Below are 23,331 nucleotides of genomic sequence, written 5' to 3'. Positions count from 1 at the left end.
AGGAGGCTGAGGCAGGAGAATTGCCTGAACCCAGGAGGCGGAGGTTGCGGTGAGCCGAGATTGCGCCATTGCACTCCAGCCTGGGTAATGAGCGAAACTCCGTCTCAAAAAAAAAAAAAGAGGAAGAAGAAAGAAAATGTAGTACATATACACAATGGAGGACTATTCAGCCATAAAAAGAATGAGATCCTGTCATTTGCAACATGGATGAACTGGAGATGATTGTGTTAAGTAAAATAAGCTAGGCACAGAAAGACAAACATCGCATGTTGCCACTTATTTGTGGGATCTAAAAATCAAAACAATTGAACTCATGAACATAGAGAGTAGAAGGATAGTTACCAGAGGCTAGGAAGGGTAGTATGGGCTGGCAGGGAAGTGGGGATGATTAATGGGTACAAAAAACATAGAAAAAATGAATAAGACCTACTATCTGAGCACCACCTGGTGACTGTCGTCAATAATAACTTAATTGCACATTTAAAAATAAAAGAGTGTGATTGGATTGTTTGTAACTCTAAGGATAAATGTTTGAGGGAGCGGATCCCCCATTCTTCATGATGTGCTTATTTCACATTGCATGCCTGGACCAAAATATCTCATGTACCCCATAAACATATATTCCTACTATGTGCCCACAAAAATAAAAATATTAAGAAAAGATTTCTGCGCTGGCATTGAGTACTTTTCTGCTGCTTCTGGAAAAGGACCAGTATTGCTGATGTACTTGCAGGTAGTTTTGTGTCTTTTTAGGGGCAGCAGAAGGTGGAGGATGGCTTCTGCTTTTTTTTGGCGGGCAGAGAGTAGGGGATGGCTTCTGCTTTTTCAGAACGATTTTCATGTGGAAAAACTCTTTCTTCCTTCTCGAGCAAGTACAGCAGCCCCTCCACTGGGAGCCACCACACCCTTTTGGGATTGGGAACCTGGGATTTCTTGGCAATGGTGTAGATGGTGGTGAAGGTGAGATGGCCGCTTCAAGGTTTGAAGCTCAATGATTGAGGCTGAACCAAGGAGTTGAAGACTGGAGCTCTCTTGAGTGCCTGGTTTGGAGAAGTCTGGGATTCGCTTCTCTTAATGATCTTGTTTCTCTCTTAAAAACTTTGCAGATTTCTTCTTCCTGTTGAACGTTCTTGGGGAGCCGCGGCCAACTCGCCTCTCACTGATGGCCACCAGGGGGAGCCCCGCGCACTTCCTCCTTCCCCTTGTGTTCCAGGGCGTTCCTCAAAACGCTTACGTTCTCCTTCGTCCTTCTAGGGGCGCCCAAGGGGCCTTCGCAGAAGATGAGGTGCCTTTCCAGCCGGCGTCTCACGTGCAGGGCCTGGGAACAGTGCACCCCCGTTCTACCAAGCAGTCCCTCCCTCTTCATTTGCATTGCTTGCTCTCTACCCCTCATCACATCCGTAGTCTTATTTTTCAGTGAATTGGAGAACAGAAAATTTTTAAATAGCTTTGATTTTTTTTTTTTTTTTTTTTTTTTTTTTTTTTTTTTTTTTTTTTTGAGGCCGAGTCTCGTTCTGTTGCCCAGGCTGGAGTGCAGTGGCGTGATCTCGGCTCACTGCAACCTCTGCCTCCTGGGTTCAAGCAATTCTCCTGCCTCAGCCTCCTGACTAGCTGGGATTACAGGTATGCACCACAATGCCCAGCTAATTTTTGTGTGTGTGTATTTTTAGTAGATACTGGGTTTCACCATATTGGCCAGGCTGGTCTCCAACTCTTGACCTTGTGATCCACCCCCTCGGCCTCCCAAAATGCTGGGATTACAGGCGTGAGCCACCGTGCCTAGTCCATTCAAATAGATTTTTCTAATATTACAGAAGGTCAAACACCTTTCTGCAAAATATCTATCATACTAAAGGGGAAGTAATTTTACATGTCTGGACAGTACCATTTTGCATTAGAAAGGAGCTCTTTTATTGAAGGTCCTAAAGACTCCAACAAACCTCTTGAACTCTTAAGCCTGAATTGAAAATGTGTCAGTGTTTTCAGAAAATCTGAGGGCTAGAAGCTAGAGCCTCAGTTCCCTCCTCTACCATTTGTAGAAGCCTTATAGGGGATATCTGGGGCCTTTGAAGAAAAGCACTTTCTAAGTAGGCTATTTTGCTTTGCCTGCTCATACAAATAAATGACAGTGGTTCTGAAAGTGAGGGATGCCATTGTGAGGGAAGCTACTCAACATTAAGAATGGCCAATATCTTTTTTTTTTCTCCGTCTTTTGAGATGGGGTCCTGCTGTGTTTGTTGCCCAGGCTGGAGTGCAGTGATACGATCATAGCTCACTGCAGCCTCGAACTCCTGGGTACCACTACACCTGGCTAATTTTTTTATTTTTTGTAAAATAAAAGAATAAACAACGAGGACTCACTAGGTGCCCCTGGCTGGTCTTGAACTCCTGGCCTGAAGAGATCCTTCCACTTTGACCTCCCGAAGCGCTGGGATTACAGGCGTAAGCCACAGTGCTGGACTACCAAATCAATATCTTTTTTTTTTTTTTTTTTTTTTTGAGACGGGGTCTTGCTCTGTCACCCAGGCTGGAGTGCAGTGGCGTGATCACTGCTCACTTCACCCTCAACCTCCCAGGCTCAAGTGGTCCTCCCACCTCAACCTCCTGAGTAACTAGGACTGAAGGCTCACACCACAATGCCCAGTTAGTGTTTTTGTAGAAATGGGGTTTCGCTACGTTGCCCAGGCTGGTCTCGAGCTCCTAGGCTCAAGCAGTCTGTCCATCTCAGCCTCCCAAAGTGCTGGGATTACAAGCACAAACCACCGTGCCTGGCCGTATCTTTATATGTGATTTATAATCAGGTGGGAAAACATAGAATTCTTAAAATGACAGATTTGATGTTAACATAACTACTGCTAAGTGGACCTATATCTAACACCCACTTCTTATTCCGTTCCTGATGATAAAACACTTAAGAAAGACAAGACATTTGAAGTTAAGACTGTCAGTTTATTTTGCCTCTGCCTCTATCCTACAATTTCTTCAGAGGAGTAGTTGGCTGTAAATGCAAGGGACTTGTTTTAAATTGAGTACAAGAAATAACTATTTTAGTAAAGTTGCCTGAAGACCTGCTCATCAGTGGAATAAAACAGGAAGGGGAGAATTCTGATAAGCTCTTTCAGCATGAGTATGTTGGAATGTCTCATCCCTCTGTCAGTTGCTTTGGCTTGAGCTTCTGATTCAGAGAGCAAGAAAGAGTGAGACTGAGGAGGGAATTCTCACGGAGAAGCTCAGAGCTGAGCCAATCGGTGGCTGTAGAGAAGGAGGAGCTTTCAAAGCTGCTGGTTCCAAGCTTTTTGCTGTTACTTAAATTTAAAGCTGGAACAGAGGGTCAAAAACCAGGAAAGAAAACCATATCAAGATAACGGTTCATGGTATTCTTTCTCATTCTTACAGAAAAGAATTCACAACAGACTTGAGGAAGCGTTTTTATTTTTATTTTATTTTGTTTATTTATTTATTTTGAGATGGAGTCTCACCCTATTGCCCCGGCTGGTCTCAAACTCCTGGGGTCAAGTGATCTACCTACCTCGGCCTCCCAAATTGCTGTGATTACAGGCAGAAGCCACCGTATCTGGCCAATTTTTTTGTTTTTGTTTTTGTTTTTTGAGACAGCGTCTTGTTCTGGAGTGCAGTGGCATGTTCACAGCTTACTGCAGCCTCGACCTCCCAGCCTCAAGCGATCCTCCCACCTCAGCCTCCTTAGTAGCTAGGACTGTAGACACCCACCACCACATCCGGCTAATTTTTGTACTGTTTGTAGAGACGAGGTTTTACCATGTTTCTCAGGCTGGTCCCAAACTCCTGGGTTCAAGCAATTTGAGGATGTTTTAAATTAGGCTCTAAAAATACATATTTGAAATTGAATAAGTGTGGACACTAGTCTGGGAATTAGGAAAATATGACTTGTGTGTTAGCTCTGGTGTGAACCAGAGAGCCCTGTAACCTCCCTGGGACTGGGTTTGCTCCTCTGTATAGCAGGCCTCCCTGTGCTTCCCCTTGGGAGACAAGAATCACAGCCCCAACATGTTTTCCTCTCCCCGTCAGCTGCCAGGAAACCCAAGAGCCAAATTCAAGGCTTTATTGAAGGAATTCTGCAGGACTAGGACTTGATATCTTGATGCTGTTTTCCTTCCTGGTTTTTGACTTTCTGTTCCAGCTTTCATTTTTGCTGATTATAGTATTTTACTATTTTTCATATTTAGTATGTAGTGCACATTTTTACATTACACTTCTAATCCTTTGTGTAATGAGCATGGTAGAAATAAATGGTGAAATGAGGAGGTCATACTTAGATGAGTTTCAGGGGCCCTTCCAGTCCCGATTTTGTAGGATTCTTAAGGGGAAAGGTAATTTTATGTGTCTAGAAGGTTCCAGGTTTGCACAGAAGGGAACTCTCCTATCGAGACTCCTGAAGACTTCAGCAAACCTCCAGGGAGGCCTGTCCAGGATGTTCTCCTGTGTCTCTAAAGGAGTGAGTGCTTTGTGCTAGTTTAGGGAAAGATAGCTTTTCTGTTGGGATTTTAGACTTGCCCTACTTGAAATTGGTACAGAAATACCTGTCTGGGATGGGGCTCAATAATCTGCAGCTGTATTAAGAAATGCAAGTAGTTTTAATGTGGGTGATTTCAAGACACACTTGGAAAATGTGAGGGAAGTGTGTATGTGCATTTGCTGGGGAGGGGAGGGGACTGGGGAAGGATAGCTAATCCGTTTATTCCTAATGCTTATCTCAACTTTGTATTGTGCCGAGTACCTTGATAAGGGTTGGGTTATTTTACGAGTGTTACTATATAAATTCATAGTATCCATCAGATCTTGTATATTTAGAGGCATACTCCTACTTTGAGTAAGTGGAAAGCTTTAGAGATATACACTAAATAAACATCAGTTACTAAGCAGTTATTCATTTTAAAAATTCCCTCCTCATTTCACCAAAGGATCCACCATGGCTTCCATTAAATGTCTATTTATGATTTGTTTTGACAAAGACTTTTCCAAGAACACCTCTGCTCTGTAAAGCAGAAGAGCTCTATAGATGTTCTAGAGCTGCTTGGTGTAGATTTGGTTCTGATTTGTGCCATGAAGTCCAATAACAAGCTGGAGGCACACATTCCAAAGCCAGTGATAAGAGTTTGAGTAAGCCGGGCGCGGTGGCTCACGCCTGTAATCCCAGCACTTTGGGAGGCCGAGGCGGGTGGATCACGAGGTCAAGAGATCAAGACCATCCTGGTCAACATGGTGAAACCCCGTCTCTACTAAAAATACAAAACATTAGCTGGGCATGGTGGCGCGTGCCTGTAATCCCAGCTACTCAGGAGGCTGAGGCAGGAGAATTGCCTGAACCCAGGAGGCGGAGGTTGCGGTGAGCCGAGATCGCGCCATTGCACTCCAGCCTGGGTAACAAGACTGAAACTCCGTCTCAGGGAAAAAAAAAAAAAAAAAAAGAGAGTTTGAGTAATGATCATCTATTCCTGAACATAAAGTCTGGAGCCTTCTGGAATCCATAAAAATTGGATGTGTTGTTCCTTTCCCCTCTACCCAAATTTTATTTATACCTGGCTATAAATAGCTTCTGTTTTGAGTTTTCACTGGTCAGACTCTGCTGTTTTAGTGCCATCCTGCTAGCTTCCTTGAACAAGGTGATGCCACCTAACATTTTTTTTTCAGACTTCCAGGACAATGGTCAGGGGGACTCTTCTATGCCACACTGGGCGGGATGAAGATGCAGGCTTTAGGGCAGCCCCTCTGAGAAGGGGTGGCAGGTTGAGGAGCCTGTTGATCCTTTCTATCAGGGATGGATTTGCTTTCTGTGGGTGTCACCTTCAGGGGCCTGTGTTTCCACTCATCACAGGAGCTCACATTTACTGAGTGGGGCCAGAGTGTTTATACACAGTGATGTTACACCTCACCATAACCTCCGTGGTGGGCACTAACATTACCACCATTTTGCAGATGAGAACATGGAGGCTTGCCGAAGAGGTAAGTTGCCCTGGGTTCCATGCTGAATCAGAGGTGAAGCTCAGCACACAGCACAGGACCAGGTCTGCTGGTTCCCGAGCTCACCTCTGTACCTACAAGTCTGGACCACCCCACAGCAGAGTCAACAAGCTGGCCTGGCGTGTGAAGAAGTAAGCCTGAGTGTCTCCTGGCTGCCAGTGTCATCCCTGCCTGGGACCCCAATTCACAGCTTGATTCTGGTCCTCTTGCCCTCTGTCCCTCACCAGAACCCTGATATTTCCAGATGAAAACACCAGCATAGCTTATTTCCACAACTCACCTGGGCCCAGCGGTGAAGATCTATAGCTACAGGGCAGTGTTGAGTTGATTATGAGTTATGTAGGTCCAAATGACTAGCTTGCTTGATTTAACCAGGTAATTCATGCCATACTTTTCTCTTTGGAAAGACCTGGACCAACAATAGCCTCTGCTAAACACTTTTGCTTTTTTAAATTTGCAGGTACTTTTCTGGGGCTGCCTTTCGCTCCCTGTCTGTTGAGAGTCCGTTTTCCTTGCAGTCAACCTATCTGGGTTGATTTGTCTCATTCGGGAATGAGAAGTTTTATTTTAATACATTAAGTAATAGTGTTGAGTGGCCAACAAGTGTGAAGTTTGAAAAGCTCAAATGAAAAAAGAAAGTGTGGTAGAAACACAGGGTTGGAGGCTGGGTGCAGGGGCTCACACCTGTAATCCCAGCACTTTGGGAGGCCAAGACAGGAGGTCCCTTGAGCTCAGGTGTTTGAGACCCCTGGGCAACATGGCAAGACCCCATCTCTACAGAAAAATATAAAAATCATCCAGGTGTGATGGCCTGCACTTGTAATCCCAGATACTTGGGAGGCTGAGGTGGGAGGATTGTTTGAGCCTGGGGGGTTGAGGCTGCAGTGAGCTGTGATTGATCCACTGCACTGCAGCCTGGGTAACAGAGCAAGGCTCTATCTCAAAAAAAACAAAAAAGAAAAAAAAAGCAGCAGCAGAAGAACACAAGTTTGGAACTTGAGGGGGCCTATTAAATAGGATGCTCTTTCCTGTCTTAGTTTTGAATTGAGAAGATAAAATAATAAGGCATGGAAATTACAGCATCCACTTTCTTATTGATAAAGCAGACTCTGGAGAACGGAAGGCTCCAAGTGGGGTTCCTGGTGCTGCCCTTCAACATCAGGCTGAGGCTCCCCTTGTCCTCAAGTAATGGGCACTGCTGGCCTGAGGTGGGGCCTCCTCTGTCCAGGGCTCAGTTCGTCCTTGGAAGGCTTAGGACATGGAGGAGCTGCTCCAGGCTAAGAGGGAGGGCCGGGGCTACTCTGCGGGGGTTGTTTTTCCAGTTTCTCCAATCAGATGAGCCACACTGTCACTCTAGTGTTGAAAGGAGGGAAGGGACAGAGGTGGCCAGGAGTGTGACCCTCAAAGAGGCAGAGGAAATCTCGGAGAAAGGGAGGAAGCATTCTCATAACCAGAGGGAGAAGGATAGAGGCCTCAGTTTTCCCTCTCTGAGAATTAGTTTGAGATTTGCATTTAGTGTCTATAAAAATGTCAGCAGATATATGAACTTATTTGCTTTTGTTCTGTTTTCATTTTTAGATTCTTGAGTATCAGAACACCACCTTCTTTGGTGGAGCCTGTATATCCATGATTGATTACCTCCTCTGGCCCTGGTTTGAGCGGCTGGATGTGTATGGGATAGCGGAGTAAGACATTTGACCTTGCGGCGGTAAATTCCCAGAGTCACACTGAATAACAATGGTTAAGATGGTCTGCCTGCCCCCTGTAGACATGTTTCAGAGTGTCTGTGAAGTGAATCAGGTTTTTAAACTGCAGTATGTGCTTCCTTATTAAAAACACGTATGCCTTTCCACTGTTAACTTCAGACCCACACTTTACCTGCATTTCTGCGTATAAGACCCCCTAGTCCAGGAGCTTCCCAAAGACTTCAGAGCCTGCTCCCCTCACCAGCACCCCCACACGGCCGGTGTGAGAGCAGGTGGAGAATCACTGTCACGGTGCCCAACGCCTCCACCTGGTCCTGCTGGGTCCCCAGTGGATACCATATACCTTAGTCGTGTCTTATTGCCCAGAAGAATCTTCCCCCAGATAGAAATAACCTTATAAAAAAGATGTGTATAGTAATATATGCTTGGTGTTGGAACATACAAACACAAAGGCAACATCACACTATGGAAGTGCAGGGACGTTAAAGCAGAAGAAATAGCTGTGTAGGGTCCTGGGCAGAACAGTGCTCTATTACCTCAAAGCTCAGAGAAGTTGGATGTGTGCAGAACCAAGCCACCCTCATGGTGGGTGCTGGACATTTCTGGTGCTTGGAAATCTGGCCCTGCTGAAGCAGAACTGTGTCTGCACCTTTGTAACTGGAGACCACCCAGGCACTGTCTCCTGCACGTCCGACTTCAGCTCTCTTTGAAGGAGATCAGATATGACATGTCAGGATATTTTAAACTCAATTTCTCAAACATAAAATTTACAAAAGGCTGTATCCTCTGAAGACAGAGCATGGAACCACGGGCCTTCTAGTCCTGGATTTCCCACACCCCACTCGTATTATTTTCAGCTTGTCGCTTTATAAATCCCAGACCTAAATGTCCTGGTCGATCTTTGAAAGGGCCCTGTCAGCTCCATGACTTCAAGTTTCATCATTGTTTTATTCATTTAAAAAATGTTTCGGAAATTATTTGTCTCTATTTTTTTTCTGTCTCCTAAAGTAAACTCTGAGAATGACCCAAGAATGTTTTAGAAGGTTGTCTTTTTGTTGGCAAACAGTGAAGCACATGTAAGTTTCTTAAGCTTTAAAAATATGTATATTAAAAAACAACAAAACCCCAAAAAACCCAATGAAGCACAGACACGTTATTTTCCCAGAGCCATCAGTCCAATGTATTTCACTGTATTATTAGAAGCAACAACAACTTCTAACACATTCAGCTATTCAAAAAATAAGATTTTCCTCCAGGAAGTTGTCATTCTCATTTGATAATAAGATAACTCCCCAAAATAAACCCATTTTTCATATATCACAAATCTAAAAAGCAACATGCATCCCCTTCCCTGATGCCTCCCCCAGCGCTGTGCTGATGCTTCTTTCCTGTTTTGCAGCTGCCTGAGCCACACGCCAGCCCTGCGGCTCTGGGTATCAGCCATGAAGCGGGACCCCACAGTCTGTGCCCTTCTCACGGATAAGTGCGTTTTCCATGGTTTCTTGAATCTCTATTTTCAGGACAACCCTGATGCCTTTGACTTTGGGCTGGACTGAGCCTCACAGTCCACCCCTTCACCGGCCAGAATTCCCTAGCTTGTTGGGAGTCTACATCACGGATTGTCTTGGGAATCAATCTGTCACATTCCTTTTAAGTTCCCAATAAAATGAAAACAGAAAATGTATTCTTTCAATAATAATGTATCTGACTCCTCTAGCCTGTAGCTGCTGCTGCTGCTTTTCTTTTTTTCTGAGACAAGGTCTTGCTTTGTTACCTAGGCTGAAGTGCAGTGGGACAGTCATGGCTCACTGCAGCCTTGAACTCCTGAGTTCAATTGATTCTCCCACCTCAGCCTCCTGAGAAGCTAAGATTACAGGCACGCGTCACCATGCTGAGTTAATTTTTTTTTTTGGTTGTTGAGACAGGGTGTCACTATGTTGGTCAGGCTGGTCTCCAATTCCTGGCTGCAAGCCATCCACCGAACTTGGTCTCCCAAAGTATTGAGATTCCAGGCGTGAGCCATATGGCCTGCTTAGCCTGTAGCTTCTAACTATTCTCTAGAAAGAACCTGGTGCTAATGTCAGAGCACATTTTGGGAGCCTGTGTACCTCCTAACTCCTTGGCCTTCAGCCCAGTTTGATCTCTAGATTATTGGTGCAGAAGCTGATGCTGAGGTTCAGGGTCAACCTATGATTGATGCTTTTCTCTACAGATTGACACCCTTCAAAAACCTCCCTGGTAAAAGCTTAAGAAGAGGGAGAAGGAAGAAGAAAACACTCCAAACCCAAATACCTTCCATTTGGCAAATGAATGCTTCTGTCCACGTGGGTGAGAATGAGTATAATTCTCCAAACTTTGGCCATGGGCCTGGAGACACCAAAGTTCTTGTGACTGGAAAGAATTCCAAAGCAGGAAATGAAACACCGATTTATCACCCAGGACTAACTACGTCAGAATTTCACTGGTGCTGTCAGGGCTCAGGATGTCTCACAAAATGTTCTATGGCCAGCATCCTGCCTTAAAAAAATACACACGCCCCAAACCCAGCCACAAGCAAAGGTCATTCCATTGGATTTGCGTCACACTCTCTTCCAATTCAACAAATGCTTCTGGTTACCTGTTGTGTACCAAGCCCAGGGGCACGTTGGGGCTAAAGTTGAAAAAGACACTGGCTCTGTCCCTGGGAGACCCCATCTCTCCACTTATCTTGGTTGAGGTTTTAAACCCAGTGCTTTGGAGCTGCTTATCTGCTGTGGGGATGCTTGTCTCCGATGTGGCCCCTCTGTTATCTTGGCTGAAGACAGCACCCCACTGAAGACGGCAAAGAGCTGAGGATGGCTGGTGCTGACAGGTGCCTTGGGCTGGGAGCATCGGGGGACCAAGTTTGTCCAATGCCTTTTCATCTTAGTGTCTGAGGATCAGCCTGTGATCATTTCAGCTTTGCTCATGCTGGATCCTTTCCCCTCCTTCTAGCTGTGCTGAGACACCAGGCAGCAACAGGAGCGATGTTTTGCGTTGTCTGTGCCCCCTAAGGAGCTGTCTGCCGCCTCTGCCTCTGCAGAAGACAGCCCAAACCAGCCCTCTCTCCCCACATCTCAGCCTGGCCCTGCCATCTGCTGGCTCTGGGTATATTTTGACCCACGTAAATAGTTACCAGGTGTTACTCTGTGCCAGCTGGGCAGAAGCAAGCCAGCTTGGTGAGATGGCCAGACCTTCCAGAAGAGGCACCGCATGACGGCGGCAGTCTGCCGTACCATCTGCTCCGGATGTGGAGCCCTGTTGCCATGGCACCCGAGTTAATGCTGAGTGAGGTCTGTGAATCACTGTTTCCTTGGGATCTTTGCTCAAGAAGAGAGGAATCTTCTCCTGTGGCCTCTCATAGGACTTAGGGGATTGATCAGCCTTTTGCCGGTACAAATCCTGCGTGCTAGTGAGTGCTTGGCGTAAGACCAAAGTTACTACTGATGCAACAGGAAATGGCATGTCTGGCTCACTAAGATGAAGGTGTTCTCTTTTGGGGCTCCACACACTAATTTAGAAAGCTTGAAGAACCAGGAGTTATAGAATGGAGAACAGCACTCATGGGGGAATTTGCAGCCTGGTGGCCTATATAGCCCAGTTTGGGATTTGAGAGCCTCTTGGCCAGGCATGCTCCCTGCAGTTTACCAGGGTCTTGGTCACCTGCATGTAATTACACTTCCTCCATCTCACTTCTTTGTCAATTGTCTGACCCACAGAGAAAACTGAGTTTTGAAAGATTAATTCCAAAATTAATCTTTGAATAAAACGAGAAGGATGTGGCCAGGAGCAAAGAGGGAAGGAGGTAATTAACACTCCATGAAGAACTTTTAAAATATGCTTCTTAAATAAATAATACATATGGAAAGATAATATATATGGGCTAAAAATGCAATAATAGAATAGAAAATATTCCATTTTCTTATGTCCCAGAGATAACCACTTTTAGTAACTGGCCTACCTCTTTTTTCTTTTCTTTTAAATAATAGAGATGGGATCTTGCTATGTTGACCAGGCTGGTCTCAAACTCCTGGCTGCAAGTGATCCTCCCATCTCAGTTTCCCAAAGTGCTGGGATTATAGGTGTGAGCCACCATATCTGGCAGGTGTCTATCTTATAAAAAGCACTAAACTTAAGGATTTAAAGGTGAGGACATGTATTAGGCCATTCTCATGCTGCTATAAAGAAGTGCCTGAGACTGGGTAATTTATAAAGGAAAGAGGTTTAATTGACTTATAGTTCTACATGGCTGGGGAGGCCTCAGGAAGCTTACAATCATGGTGGAAGGGGAAGCAAACACGTCCTTCTGCACAAGGTGTCAGGAGAGAGAAGTGCAGAGCCAAGGAGGAAAAAACCCTTATAAAACCATTAGATCTCATGAGAATTCATTCACTATCATGAGAACAGCATGGGGAAACTACCCCCACAATCTAATCACCTCTCTTGAGGTCCCTTCCCCAACATGCGGGGATTATAATTCAGGTTAAAATTCAAGATGAGATTTTGGGTGGCGTACAGCCAAACCATATCAGAGCCGTTTTCTATCTTTTGCAGATTGGAGAAAGGAAAAAATCAGTTTAAACCACAGCATTTGAAAGAACTCATTGTCATAGATGATGTTAACATCAGAATGGAGGTTGTGTGACATTCCCCTCCTTGGAGGTTCTGAGCTACCATCTAGCCTGGACTGGGTCCAGTTACAATTTAACATGGCTAGGGGGAGGAAGGAGCATGGTGGGGTGGGGCTCGTGTGGCTGGGACAGCTGGCTGTGGTCGTGGTCGTGGTGCTGGTGCTGGTCACTAAATGGTTCTTGAAATTTCTTTTAAATCTAAAATTCTCTGGTATGGTTTGGATCTGTGACCCCACCAAATTTTGTGTTGAAATGTAATCCCCAATGCTTGTGGGAGGTGATTGGATTAGGAGGGTAGATTTCTCATGAATGGTCTAGCATCATTCTCTTGGTGCTGTTCTTGTGATAGTGAGTGAGTTCTCATGAGATCTGGTTGTTTAAAAGTGTGCAGCATCTCCCTGACCCCTCTTGCTCCAGCTCCCACCATGGGAGATGCCTCGCTCTCCTTTTGCCTTTCGCCATGACTGGAAGCTTCCTGGGGTCTCTCAGGTTTACAAAAGCTGCATGTTCTCACTTATAAGTGGGAGAAGCTACTATACTTCTCATACAGCCTATAGAATCATCAGCCAATCAAACCTCTTTTTAAAAAAACTTTTATTTTAAATTCAGGGGTACACGTGCAGGATGTGTAGATTCATTACATACATAAACATGTGTCACGGGGGTGTGTTGTATGGATTATTTCATCACCCAGGTATTAAGTCTAGTATCCAGTATTTATTTTTCCTGATCCTCTCCCTCCTCCCATCCTGTACCTGTACCGTCCAATAGGCCTCAGGGTGTGTTGTTCTCCTCTGCATGTCCATGTGTTATCATTTGGCTCCCACTTGTAAGTGAGAACATGCAGCTTTTGTAAACCTCTTTTCTTTGTCAAATACCTAGTCTCGGGTGTTTCTTTTTAGCAGCATGTGAACAGACTAATACAGAAAATTGGTTCTGCAGAGTGGGGCATTGCTACAGAGATGCCTGAAAATGTGGAAGTGACTTTGGAACTGGGTAATGGGCAGAGGTTGGAAGAGTGTGGAGGGCTCCAAAGAAGACAGGAAGATGGGGGAACATTTAGAACTTCCTAGAGACTGGTTGAATAGTTATGACCAAAATGCCAGTAGTGATATGGACAGTGAAGGCCAGGCTGAGGAGGTGATGGAAATGAGGAAGTTACTGGGAACTGGAGCAAAGATCGCATTTGTTATGCTTTAGCAAAGAACTTGGCTGCATTGAGCCCCTGCCATAGGGATCTGTGGAACTTTGAACTTGAGAGTGATGATTTAGGGTATCTGTTGGAAGAAATTTCTTTTTTTTTTTTTTGAGACAGAGTCTTGCTCTGTCGCCAGGCTGGAGTGCAGTGGCGCAATCTCAGCTCACTGCAACCTCCGCCTCCAGGGTTCCAGTGATTCTTCCTCCTCAGCCTCCCAAGTAGCTGGGAGTATTCCAGGCTATTCCACCACGCCTGGCTAATTTTTGTATTTTTAGTAGAGACGGGGTTTCATCGTGTTGGCCAGGATGGTCTCAATCTCTTGACCTCATGATCCACCTGCCTCGGCCTCCCAAAGTGCTGGGATTACAGGTGTGAGCCACCACATCCAGTCTGTTGGAAGAAATTTCTAAGCAGCAAAGCATTCAAGATGTGCCTTGGCTGCTTCTAACAATCTATGCTCATATGTGTGAGCAAAGAAATGATGCTAAGTTGGAACTTATATTTACAGGGGAAACAGAGCAAAGAACTTTGGAGAATTTGCAGTCGGCCATGTGGTAAAAAAGAAAAGCCCATTTTCAGGGGAGGAATTCAAGCAGGCTGCAGAAATTTGCATAAGTAGAAAGGAGCCAAGTGCTAATAACCAAGAAAATGGGGAAAAGGCCTTGAAGGCATTTCAGAAACCTTTGTGGCAGCCCCTCCATCACAGACTCAGAGGCCTGGGAGGACAGAATGACTTTGAGTATTAAAGTAGATTTAGGCTGGGCACAGTGGGTCACACCTGTAATCCCAGCACTTTGGGAGGGCAAGATGGGTGGATCATGAGGTCAGGAGTTCGAGACCAGCCTGGCCAATATGGTGAAACCAAGTCTCTACTAAAAAATACAAAAATTAGCTGGGTGTGGTGGTATGCGCCTGTAGTCCCAGCTACTCAGGAGGCTGAGGCAGGAGAATTGCTTGAACCTAGGGGGCAGAGGTTGCAGTGAGCCAAGATTGTGCCACTGCACTCCAGCCTGGGTGACAGTGAGATTCCGTCTCAAAATAATAAGTAAATAAATAAATAAAGTAGATTTAATCTAAATCATAAGGTACAAGCTAGAGGATTCCCTTCAGTGTTGCAGAGACTGCCTGCATGTGGCTTCCACATTGTTTCTTGGAGCTTTGATGGTGGTGGCGGGAAGGGCAGGTGTTATGTTTCTTGATTTCTCACCTTCAAGTCTCCTTACCCATATTTCCTTTGTGGGAGTCATTGGCCTTGATGGAGGGAGCACTGGGTTACTCTGAGTTAGGAACCAAACTTGACTCTCCTGTGGTTTATATCAGCCTAGCTTAGTTTGTTATATACAGCCTTCACAAATAACCATATATCCAGCCCAAGGCAGTTCCCATTGAGTAGTCTCCAGTACTCTCCAGTTCCCAGTCATCCATCCCCCGCACCCCCACCAAACACACACACACTAAACACTGCCCACCTGGGAGACCCATTTTCCTTTTATCTTCATCCGTGAGTGACTGGAAGGCTGAACATTTGATCTTTTCAAACATTTTGCTCTCATCTGGCCTGTTAGAGCTCTTGAGCCTTTGAAAATGCCATTTCCTCTACATACTATTCTTCCTCAGAGCAGCCTTCCATTTTTCCCAACCACCCTTTTCTCACAAAGTTCCGATCAAAATTCTTGTTTGTGTAAAGAGAAGTGGTATGCCATAGGGGTTACAGACCGGGCTTCAAGGTTAGCCCTGGGTTCAAATCCTGGTTTTGCAACTTAAGTTTCTTAAGTTGCTTCACCTCTATGTGCCTCAGTTTCTTATCTGTAAAATGGGCTGTAGAATGAGGGGCTCATTTATGCACGGGCTTAGTACCAGTTGGGTGCAAGTCAGTGCATGGCAGGCAACCCTATTAGGATGAGGCTTCTGTTGATGATCAGACTTGAACCCTGTGCTCATCCCCCCATCACTTTGCGGAACTAGATGTCCTACATTGCACATGGCTTGATTCATGGTTTGGAGTTGTTTTCTGGTTGTTTCCTGTGTGTAGGTGTAATCTCAACCTGTGATCCCTTGAAAGCTGCGATTGTATCCCTCCCCCTCCTCCCTCACACCCAAGGCCAAGTTTAATGCAGTGCATTCTGAAATCTTGCAATGTTGTTGATGATGCAAAATAAATATTCTTTCCCATGTTTCTGAAGCATACTCAGAATCTCACTACTCTACTCTCTGTTAAAGAAAAAAATTATTCACTGACACTTGTCTAAAGCATGTAAAGGAAGACTTATTCATAACCACTGTGATAGGTTTAGGGACTGAAGCAATGAGACTTTTGCAGTGGGGGAGGGAGATTGTGCTCAACTCTGACTACAGGATGGACTAGTGGGTATTTATAGCCAAGGAGTAGAGCGGAGGTCAGTGGACTGAAAATCACTCAGAGGAAATGTTAGGGATCCTCTAACTGACCTAACAGGATTCTTGCTGAAGACTGGCCAGCATGATGAGACATCACCCGTGGGATGGCGGAGGACAAGGAACTTGATTAGATAGCAAGAGTGATCTGATGTTGACGTGGAGGAGTTCTTGCCAAACTAACTTAGCAGGGTTCTTTGCTAAAACAATTGTACAAGGACATACACAGATGAACCTAGGAGGAGGTTCGGGAGCCTGACTAAAGTTTGGTCCAGCAGAGAATCTTTGTCTCCTCTTGGGGCAGGTTATCTCTTTCCGAGGGTTAAAATGTGAGGGATTTGCAATGCCTGCAGGCCTGCCCGGTTACCAAGCAGCTTGGATGCTGAAAGGACACTAAAACACTCTGGTACCTTGCTGCACATGGACAGGATGCTTACACATGTGCTCCAGGGACAAAAAGTTTGCAATACTCTGCCCTGCCATTTCCTCCCAAGGATCCCCCATGCCCACAAATCCCCTTGCAAACAGCAAGGTTCCTGGGCCTCTTTTGTCATTAGCAGACAGCCCCCTCCAGAGGGCGCAGTCGAGCAGCAACAGTCAGCTCCCTGCCATAGGAGCCAATATGAAGAGCCATTTCCAGTCCTGTACTGGGGTTGAGATGGACAAAGCAGTGAAGGTAGGGGTTGCTTAGTGATGATGCTGCCCCCAGGGAACCCTGAGTAGGGGTAGTCTCTGTCCCAGCATCACAGGACTGTGGCTGGGGAGTGGAAGGACGACTGTTAGCAGGAATAGCTGTTGCTAGATCTGGGCATACTATTCAGGTTATGCTCACAGGTGCTCTCAAAGTGTATGTGTGTGCACACGTGCCCACGTGCACGTTCAGCACACGCATGCATGTGTTACATGTTTCTGTGCCTTTCTGCCATAAGAGGAGGGTATCTGGATGAAAAATAAGGAGCTGTATAAAAAATAAGGACAGGAAGTATTTTAAGTATTTCACTCTAACATAAATGGTCATTGGCCATTTATTTGCTAAACAGAAGGACCCTCTTTGGGGACTTTATCTGAGACACTGTCCCAGATGATCCAATAGCAGCAGGGAGGTGGAGAGGTGGGGGACACACAGACATCCCAGGTACAGTGGCAGTAGGAGCTGCTTATCCTGAAAGCCAGGGGAAGAGTTAGCTGAGAAAACTCTGCAGGAAGCCCTAACTGGAAACTCGGGCTTCAGCCTTGGGTTGTGGAGGAGGGGATGTGGGGTAGATTCAGAACAATAGTAAACCTTTCTGTTTACTGAGCACTTACTATATGCTAGGTACTTTATATATACTGCTAATACCTCCAAACCCTATGAAGTAAATACCAATGACTCCCATTTTACAGATCAGTAAACTGAGGCTTAGAGGTGGAGTCATTTACCCAGGTGTTGCCTAGCTAGAGATGAGCAGAGCTGGTGTTTGCTTGCAGGAGGCTGACTCCAGAGCCTGTGCCCTTAACCTCTGCCCTGCTCACCCTCCCCACTGCCAGCACTACCTCGCCTCCTGCCCTTGCTGCCTTCCTCTTCTGCTTTCCCTCCTGGACTGGGAGCTCTCTCAAAGTTACATTTGACTTTGTTTTCCTGGTGCTTGGCGCACTGCCTTGTGTATAGTAGTGATGAATGACTGAGCGAATGGAAGGAAGGAAAGATGGATGGATGGATGGATGATGTAAAAACCCAGGCCCCTTCCAGGGAGCTCATCATGAGGCTGCTATCACAGCTGTTTCCCCACTTCACTGTCTAGAAGAGGTACCTGCTTCTCTGGAGCCACAGGGATGCCCGCCTGGTACTCTCTCTGGCTCTGTTGTTGCTATGGCAACTGCAGGTCTAGGCTCTGGCCGTCCTGCAGAGGGATGACAGCAGAGGGGTCAGAAGGGCAGAGGCAAGAGACCCCCTCTGTTCCCCTAAGCAGGGGGCAATGCCCCAGGCCCCTCCAGTGAGGTGCACAAATATTTCCTGAGTACATGGCCTGCGTCTAGCCCTATGGGAGGTGTGTGAGGGAACCCCCAGGGCAGACAGACTCCCGTGTGGGAGGAAGCACTCCCATGTGGAGGGACCGCTCACACTGCGGAGGGAACCAGGCAGTAGGAGTTGGGCTGTAAGGAGCCCTCCTCACAGCAAGGGGAAGAATCTCCGCAGTTTTTGTTGTTGAGTTTGTCAGGCCCAAAGCTTAAGTGCATCACACAGGCCCTTTCACTTAGCCTTCTCAATGGTTCTATGAAATGGGCAGTATTGCCGGGCGCAGTGGCTCAAGCCTATAATCCCAGCACTTTGGGAGGCCGAGGCGGGTGGATCACAAGGTCAAGAGATCGAGACCATCCTGGTCAACATGGTGAAACCCCGTCTCTACTAAAAATACATACAAAACATTAGCTGGGCATGGTGGTGCGTGCCTGTAATCCCAGCTACTCAGGAGGCTGAGGCAGGAGAATTGCCTGAACCCAGGAGGCGGAGGTTGCGGTGAGCCGAGAGATCGGGCCATTGCACTCCAGCCTGGGTAACAAGAGCAAAACTCCGTCTCAAAAAAAAAAAAAAAAAAAGAAAAGAAAAAGAAATGGGCAGTATTATTCCTACTTTACAGTTGAAGAAACTGAAGCACACCCAAGGCTCTTAGAAATGGTGAGACTTGCTGAGCTAGGACATGGTACAGTGGATATTTGAACACGGAGCTCATTCTGTTAGCCCCTGTGCTATTTATAGTGAGGCTCTCAGTCTCCTTGGCCTTAGCACCAGCTTTGTCATGAAGGCTGGTGCCTCGTGGGCAGGATCTTGCATAGGCCCCCATATCGAGAGGGTACATGGAGAGAGGGCAGGTGGCTGCTCTTGCTTCTCTTTGGATTTAAACGTTCAGGCTGAGCAACGCTGCAGCCTAATGGGACATTTTGCGTTGCTCTGGATGCGTGACGCTTGTGCAGCTTCCCTGCCTGGCCAGAAGCCCTCTCCACAGAGTTGTTTCCTCTTTGTGGCATTTTGTCCCTATGGAGAGGGCTTCCTAGAAACTGCAGTGGGCAAAGCTGTGCATATCCAGAGGGCTGAACACCGCTGACTTCTCCCTGGCTCTGAATCTGGCTCTACGTACAGCACCTGCTGTAGTCTTGCTTGGTCCTGACTCCTGGGGTGGGAGTACATGGGGTATATATGGGCTGACTCACTGTCTTTGGCTAGGAGAACCGGGGGCTGACCTACGGCTTCCAGACCCCTGGGGGCTGATTCAGCACTAGCCAGGCCTTTTGGAAGAGATGCAAGGGCATCGTCAGTCCCTGGGGGTCCAGCCACCGTCCCAGGAAACCTTTAGTCTAACATAGCTCAGTTCATTCTTCAGGAAGGAAGCCTCCTTCATGGCAGTAAGGCTGTGGGGGCTGTGGGCGTTATCTCTGGCCAGTTGGGAAGACAGGCAAGGGCAGCTAATGAGAAGAAACAGGGCGTGGGTCTTTGCTATTTCTACTTTAAATAAAGCTGCTCCAAGAGAAACCTAAAATATCACTGACCTGTGGGTTTGAAAGAAACAGATGGGACAAAACTCTTCCAAACTCCCTACCCCACCCCTGTGCTACGGCTCTCACTTCACACCTTTAAGACCCGCCTTTTCCCAGCAAGAAGAAATGTCTTTGAACATCTCTGAGGTTTCTGTGGTTCCCTCTTTCTGAGAGATAATTTGTTGTTGACACTTTTATTTTCTGGCTTCCTTGTGGGCTGTAGAGAAACATCAAAGGGTGGAAAATGCCATTTTCCCTGGTAAAGTAGGGCCCCACATTGTGCGGGAGGAAATAAACCAGACTCAGATGAATGGAGTGAATACAAGCATTTGAGAGACAGCACTATTATGTAGATTTGATTTTCTTTGGGGAGGCTCTTCACATTTTTCAGTCGGTAAGGGAGCTAAAGATGTTACAGCTGAAACTCAAAGCAGGTCTGTTTCACATTCCTCTCAGGCAGGCCTCAGAGCCACACAATTTCACTTTCAATTACTTACCGCACTTCATTGATCTCTGACTTACTTTGCAGCCATTGGTAGTCTTCCTATTAGACCCAGTTCCTTGGGGACAGAGCCCCTGTCTTCCACTTTTGTTCCCCACATAGAGCCAGACCCAGGCAGACACATGCTGTTGCTCAATACTTGGTCAAACGCCTTTTCCTCACTGTTGAGTCAAGATGATTGAATAAATCCCAGGCAATGGTTCTTTTTATAATGAGATGCTTGGCGGCGAATCCATATTACCAGGAGAGGAAGGATCATTTCAGAACAGGATTTGTGCACAGAGACGTTCACTAGAGTGTTGTTTATAATAGCAAAAAAAGTGGAGACAACTTCCCTCAATAGGGAAAGTTGGGTAAGTTATGGTACCTACATACAGACAATGAGAGAGTAAGCAGCTATTTTAAGACGGGGTCTTACTCTTTCACCCGGGCTGGAGAGCAGTGGAGTGATCATGGCTCATTGCAGCCTCTGCATCCCAGGCTCAAGCAATCCTTCCGCCCCAGCCTCCCGAGTACCTGGGACTACAGGCGCACACCACTGTGCCTGGCTAATTTATGTATTTTTTTTGTAGAGACGAGGTTTGCCATGTTGCCCAGACTTGTCTCAAACTCCTGAGCTCAAGCGATCTTCCTGCCTTGGCCTCCCAAAGTGCTGGGATTACAGGCGTGAGCTACTGTATTTGGCCAGTAAGCAGCTATTTTAAAGAATAAGGTAGAGCCAAATGTTCAAAAAAAGATAACCAAGAAGAGTTAGTTGGTATGATGCCATTTATGCAAAAAAGGACTAAAAAGATGCTTACACACATACACAGAAAAATTTTGAAAGGATACACAAAAAACTTCGTATTGGTTATCTCTGGGCAGTAGATTAAGAAGTCAGAAATGGGACCTTTAGTCTGTTACTTAACTTTCCAGTTAGTACTTGAATTTTAAAGTTATGACTGTATTACTGTTTTTATTTTATTGTTTTAAATAACAAACTAGTTAAGCAAGCTATTTTTGGATGGCAATGAGAAAAGTTAATTCTAAGAAATGCCCCTCCCAGGGGCAGGGGTGGGGCAAGGCGGAATGGGGTGGAGAGGGAGGACCCAGCTGAAGGCACACATTGCCCTTCCCTTCACTCTGTGGCTTCTTGGCTCCCTCTGCTTTCGGTCACTGGCCAAACCAAACAGACTTCCAGCTTTGTCCCATGACGTGGAGACGAGATGGACCATGAGAATGTTCTGAATCACAGCCTCGGAGTGAGTTAGGACTTTCTGGACATTCACCAACCACTGTCAGCTGCCACCAACCCTGCTCTGGAAGCTGGCCACGTACCCCACAGCACCGGACGAGGATGGCGCTGATCACAAAGATATGGACTCCGTCGTTTGGGGATGAATCAAGTTACTGTCTTACTCAAAACCCACCAATGGCTCACCTCTGCTTGTTGTATGAAGTCCAAATTTACCTTGTGTTAGCATTCAAGGCTGTCCATGTTCAGCCCCGCTCTTATCTTTTCAACCTCATCTGCCAAGACTTCTCAGTATATGCCAACACCAGGACTGCCTGGGTTGGAATCTGGGCTGTGCTACTTACCACGCTGACCGCAGACAAGTCACCTGCTCCTTCAGTGCCTGTTTCCTTATCTGGAAAGTAGGGAGGATAAGAACAGCACCTGTATCCTAGGACTGACATGGAATTGTGCACATTAACAAATGTGTGTGCGGAATGGTGCCTGGCATACAGTAGGTGCTGTCTCACCTGCCTCTATTAGGCCTTCCCACCCTCACTCCATGGTTCTGGCCGGAATCCCTTTCCTGGCCATAGTCCTGGTTATTTTTCAGAGGCTCTATCAGGGAGCGCTGCACCATGAGGCCTTCCCTAATCACCCCAGGTGTCCAGTGGTTCTTGGACATCCGAAATCACATGGGGAAGTTGGTGAAGTGCAGATTCCTGTACTAACTTTTCGGGATCCCACTGAAGTCTGCGACACGGCCCAGGAAGCTGCACCCAGGTGATACCCATAGGTGTAGTGTGGGGTGACACTCGGAGGAATAGGTCAGTACTTGGAAGGTCACCTTCTGCTGTTCTCTTCTAGGGAACAGGCTTGGTCCTATTCATTTTCCTATCTTCTGCAATGTCTTATGCACATTAGTCTCCTGATAAATGCTTGTGGACAATTAATGACCTGCTAAGAAGTGCTCACCATCTAGGGCGTCCCACCCTCTCTCTGATGCTGATGGTGCTAGTGTGAATGTGGGTGCCCTCATGAGAAGCTTGTGGTGCAGCTTAGACCATGCCACTTAGACCACAGATTCCCAGCAGGCTCACTGGCTTTTCCCAGGTCTATCTATCTTCCAATAGGTCTGTAGGGAAAGTAGTCCACTTGGATTTTCTTTAACTTTCCATTAGGAAAGAAAGTGAGATGGCTTCCTCAACTAGGGGTGCCATCAGTCACTTGGGAGAAATCCTTAAAAATCAAGCCTAATCCAACCACTCGATTGGTTTCTGAGTACCATGTAGGTTCAAGGCGGGGTCTGGGTAATGGACCAGGTTCTCCAGGTGATTCGGATGACACCCTTGTTGAGGAACCAGAGAACCATCCCAGGTTCTCAATGGGGGCCGTGCTTCAGCAAGGCATGCAGAGGAGCTGGAGCTTCCGAGGACGTAAGGCCTTTCCCCAACCTAACCAACCTCTTGGCCTTGGGGCCAGCCCTATTCATTTCAACCTTGTTATTGTGCAAAGCAAGTGAGCAGATGCTGGGGAGAGTCAAGCATCCTTGGGAAGGAAAAGAGACTCTGGAGAAAGAGGGCGGGGTCATCCTTAGTGGAAAGGCCAAAGGGCCCTAAGAGGACTCAAAATCCTCCATTTAAAATACAATTTCCACGCCAGGCGCGGTGGCTCACGCCTGTAATCCCAGCACTTTGGGAGGCCGAGGGGGGTGGATCACGAGGTCAAGAGATCAAGACCATCCTGGTCAACATGGTGAAACCCCGTCTATACTAAAAAAAAATACAAAAAATCAGCTGGGCATGGTGGCGCACGCCTGTAATCCCAGCTACTCAGGAGGCTGAGGCAGGAGAATTGCCTGAACCCAGGAAGCGGAGGTTGCGGTGAGCCGAGATCGCGCCATTGCACTCCAGCCTGGGCAACAAGAGCGAAACTCCGTCTCAAAAAAAAAAAAAAAAAAAAAAAAATACAATTTCCTTAAAAACCAAAAGCTTCCTGTTACTTGCAGCTCCTATATTTCTTAGCATACATCAGCTCTGCGAAATAAGGTCTTAGGCTGGAATCCACCCTACGGCCAGCTTTCAAAAGCCCTTTCTGGAACTCTGCAGGCAGCATACAAGTTGCCTCAAAGACAGGCTAGAAAGGTTCTGTTTTGT

At 46.5% G+C, this 23,331-nt stretch overlaps 1 protein-coding gene across 2 annotated transcripts in view; it reads left to right on the top strand.

Moving 5' to 3' along the window:
• Window positions 1-11,555, top strand: part of GSTO2 (glutathione S-transferase omega 2) — a 34,267-nt gene extending 22,712 nt beyond the window's left edge. The window contains exons 6-8 of one of the 2 annotated variants that reach the window (XM_017500807.2): window positions 7,579-7,685; window positions 9,106-9,189; window positions 9,919-11,555. In XM_017500807.2, the coding sequence (XP_017356296.1) occupies window positions 7,579-7,685; window positions 9,106-9,189; window positions 9,919-10,228 (501 nt within the window). In that variant the 3' untranslated portion in view covers window positions 10,229-11,555. Of the gene's footprint in view, window positions 1-7,578; window positions 7,686-9,105; window positions 9,391-9,918 lie in introns of those variants that run through there. The other variant, XM_017500810.2, reaches the window with a different exon arrangement.
• Window positions 11,556-23,331: the final 11,776 nt, after the last annotated feature.

Source organism: Cebus imitator, unplaced genomic scaffold (genome assembly GCF_001604975.1).
Source record: "Cebus imitator isolate Cc_AM_T3 unplaced genomic scaffold, Cebus_imitator-1.0 Scaffold271, whole genome shotgun sequence".
Lineage (NCBI taxonomy): Eukaryota > Metazoa > Chordata > Mammalia > Primates > Cebidae > Cebus > Cebus imitator.
This window is presented reverse-complemented; position numbering and strand designations above follow the sequence as displayed.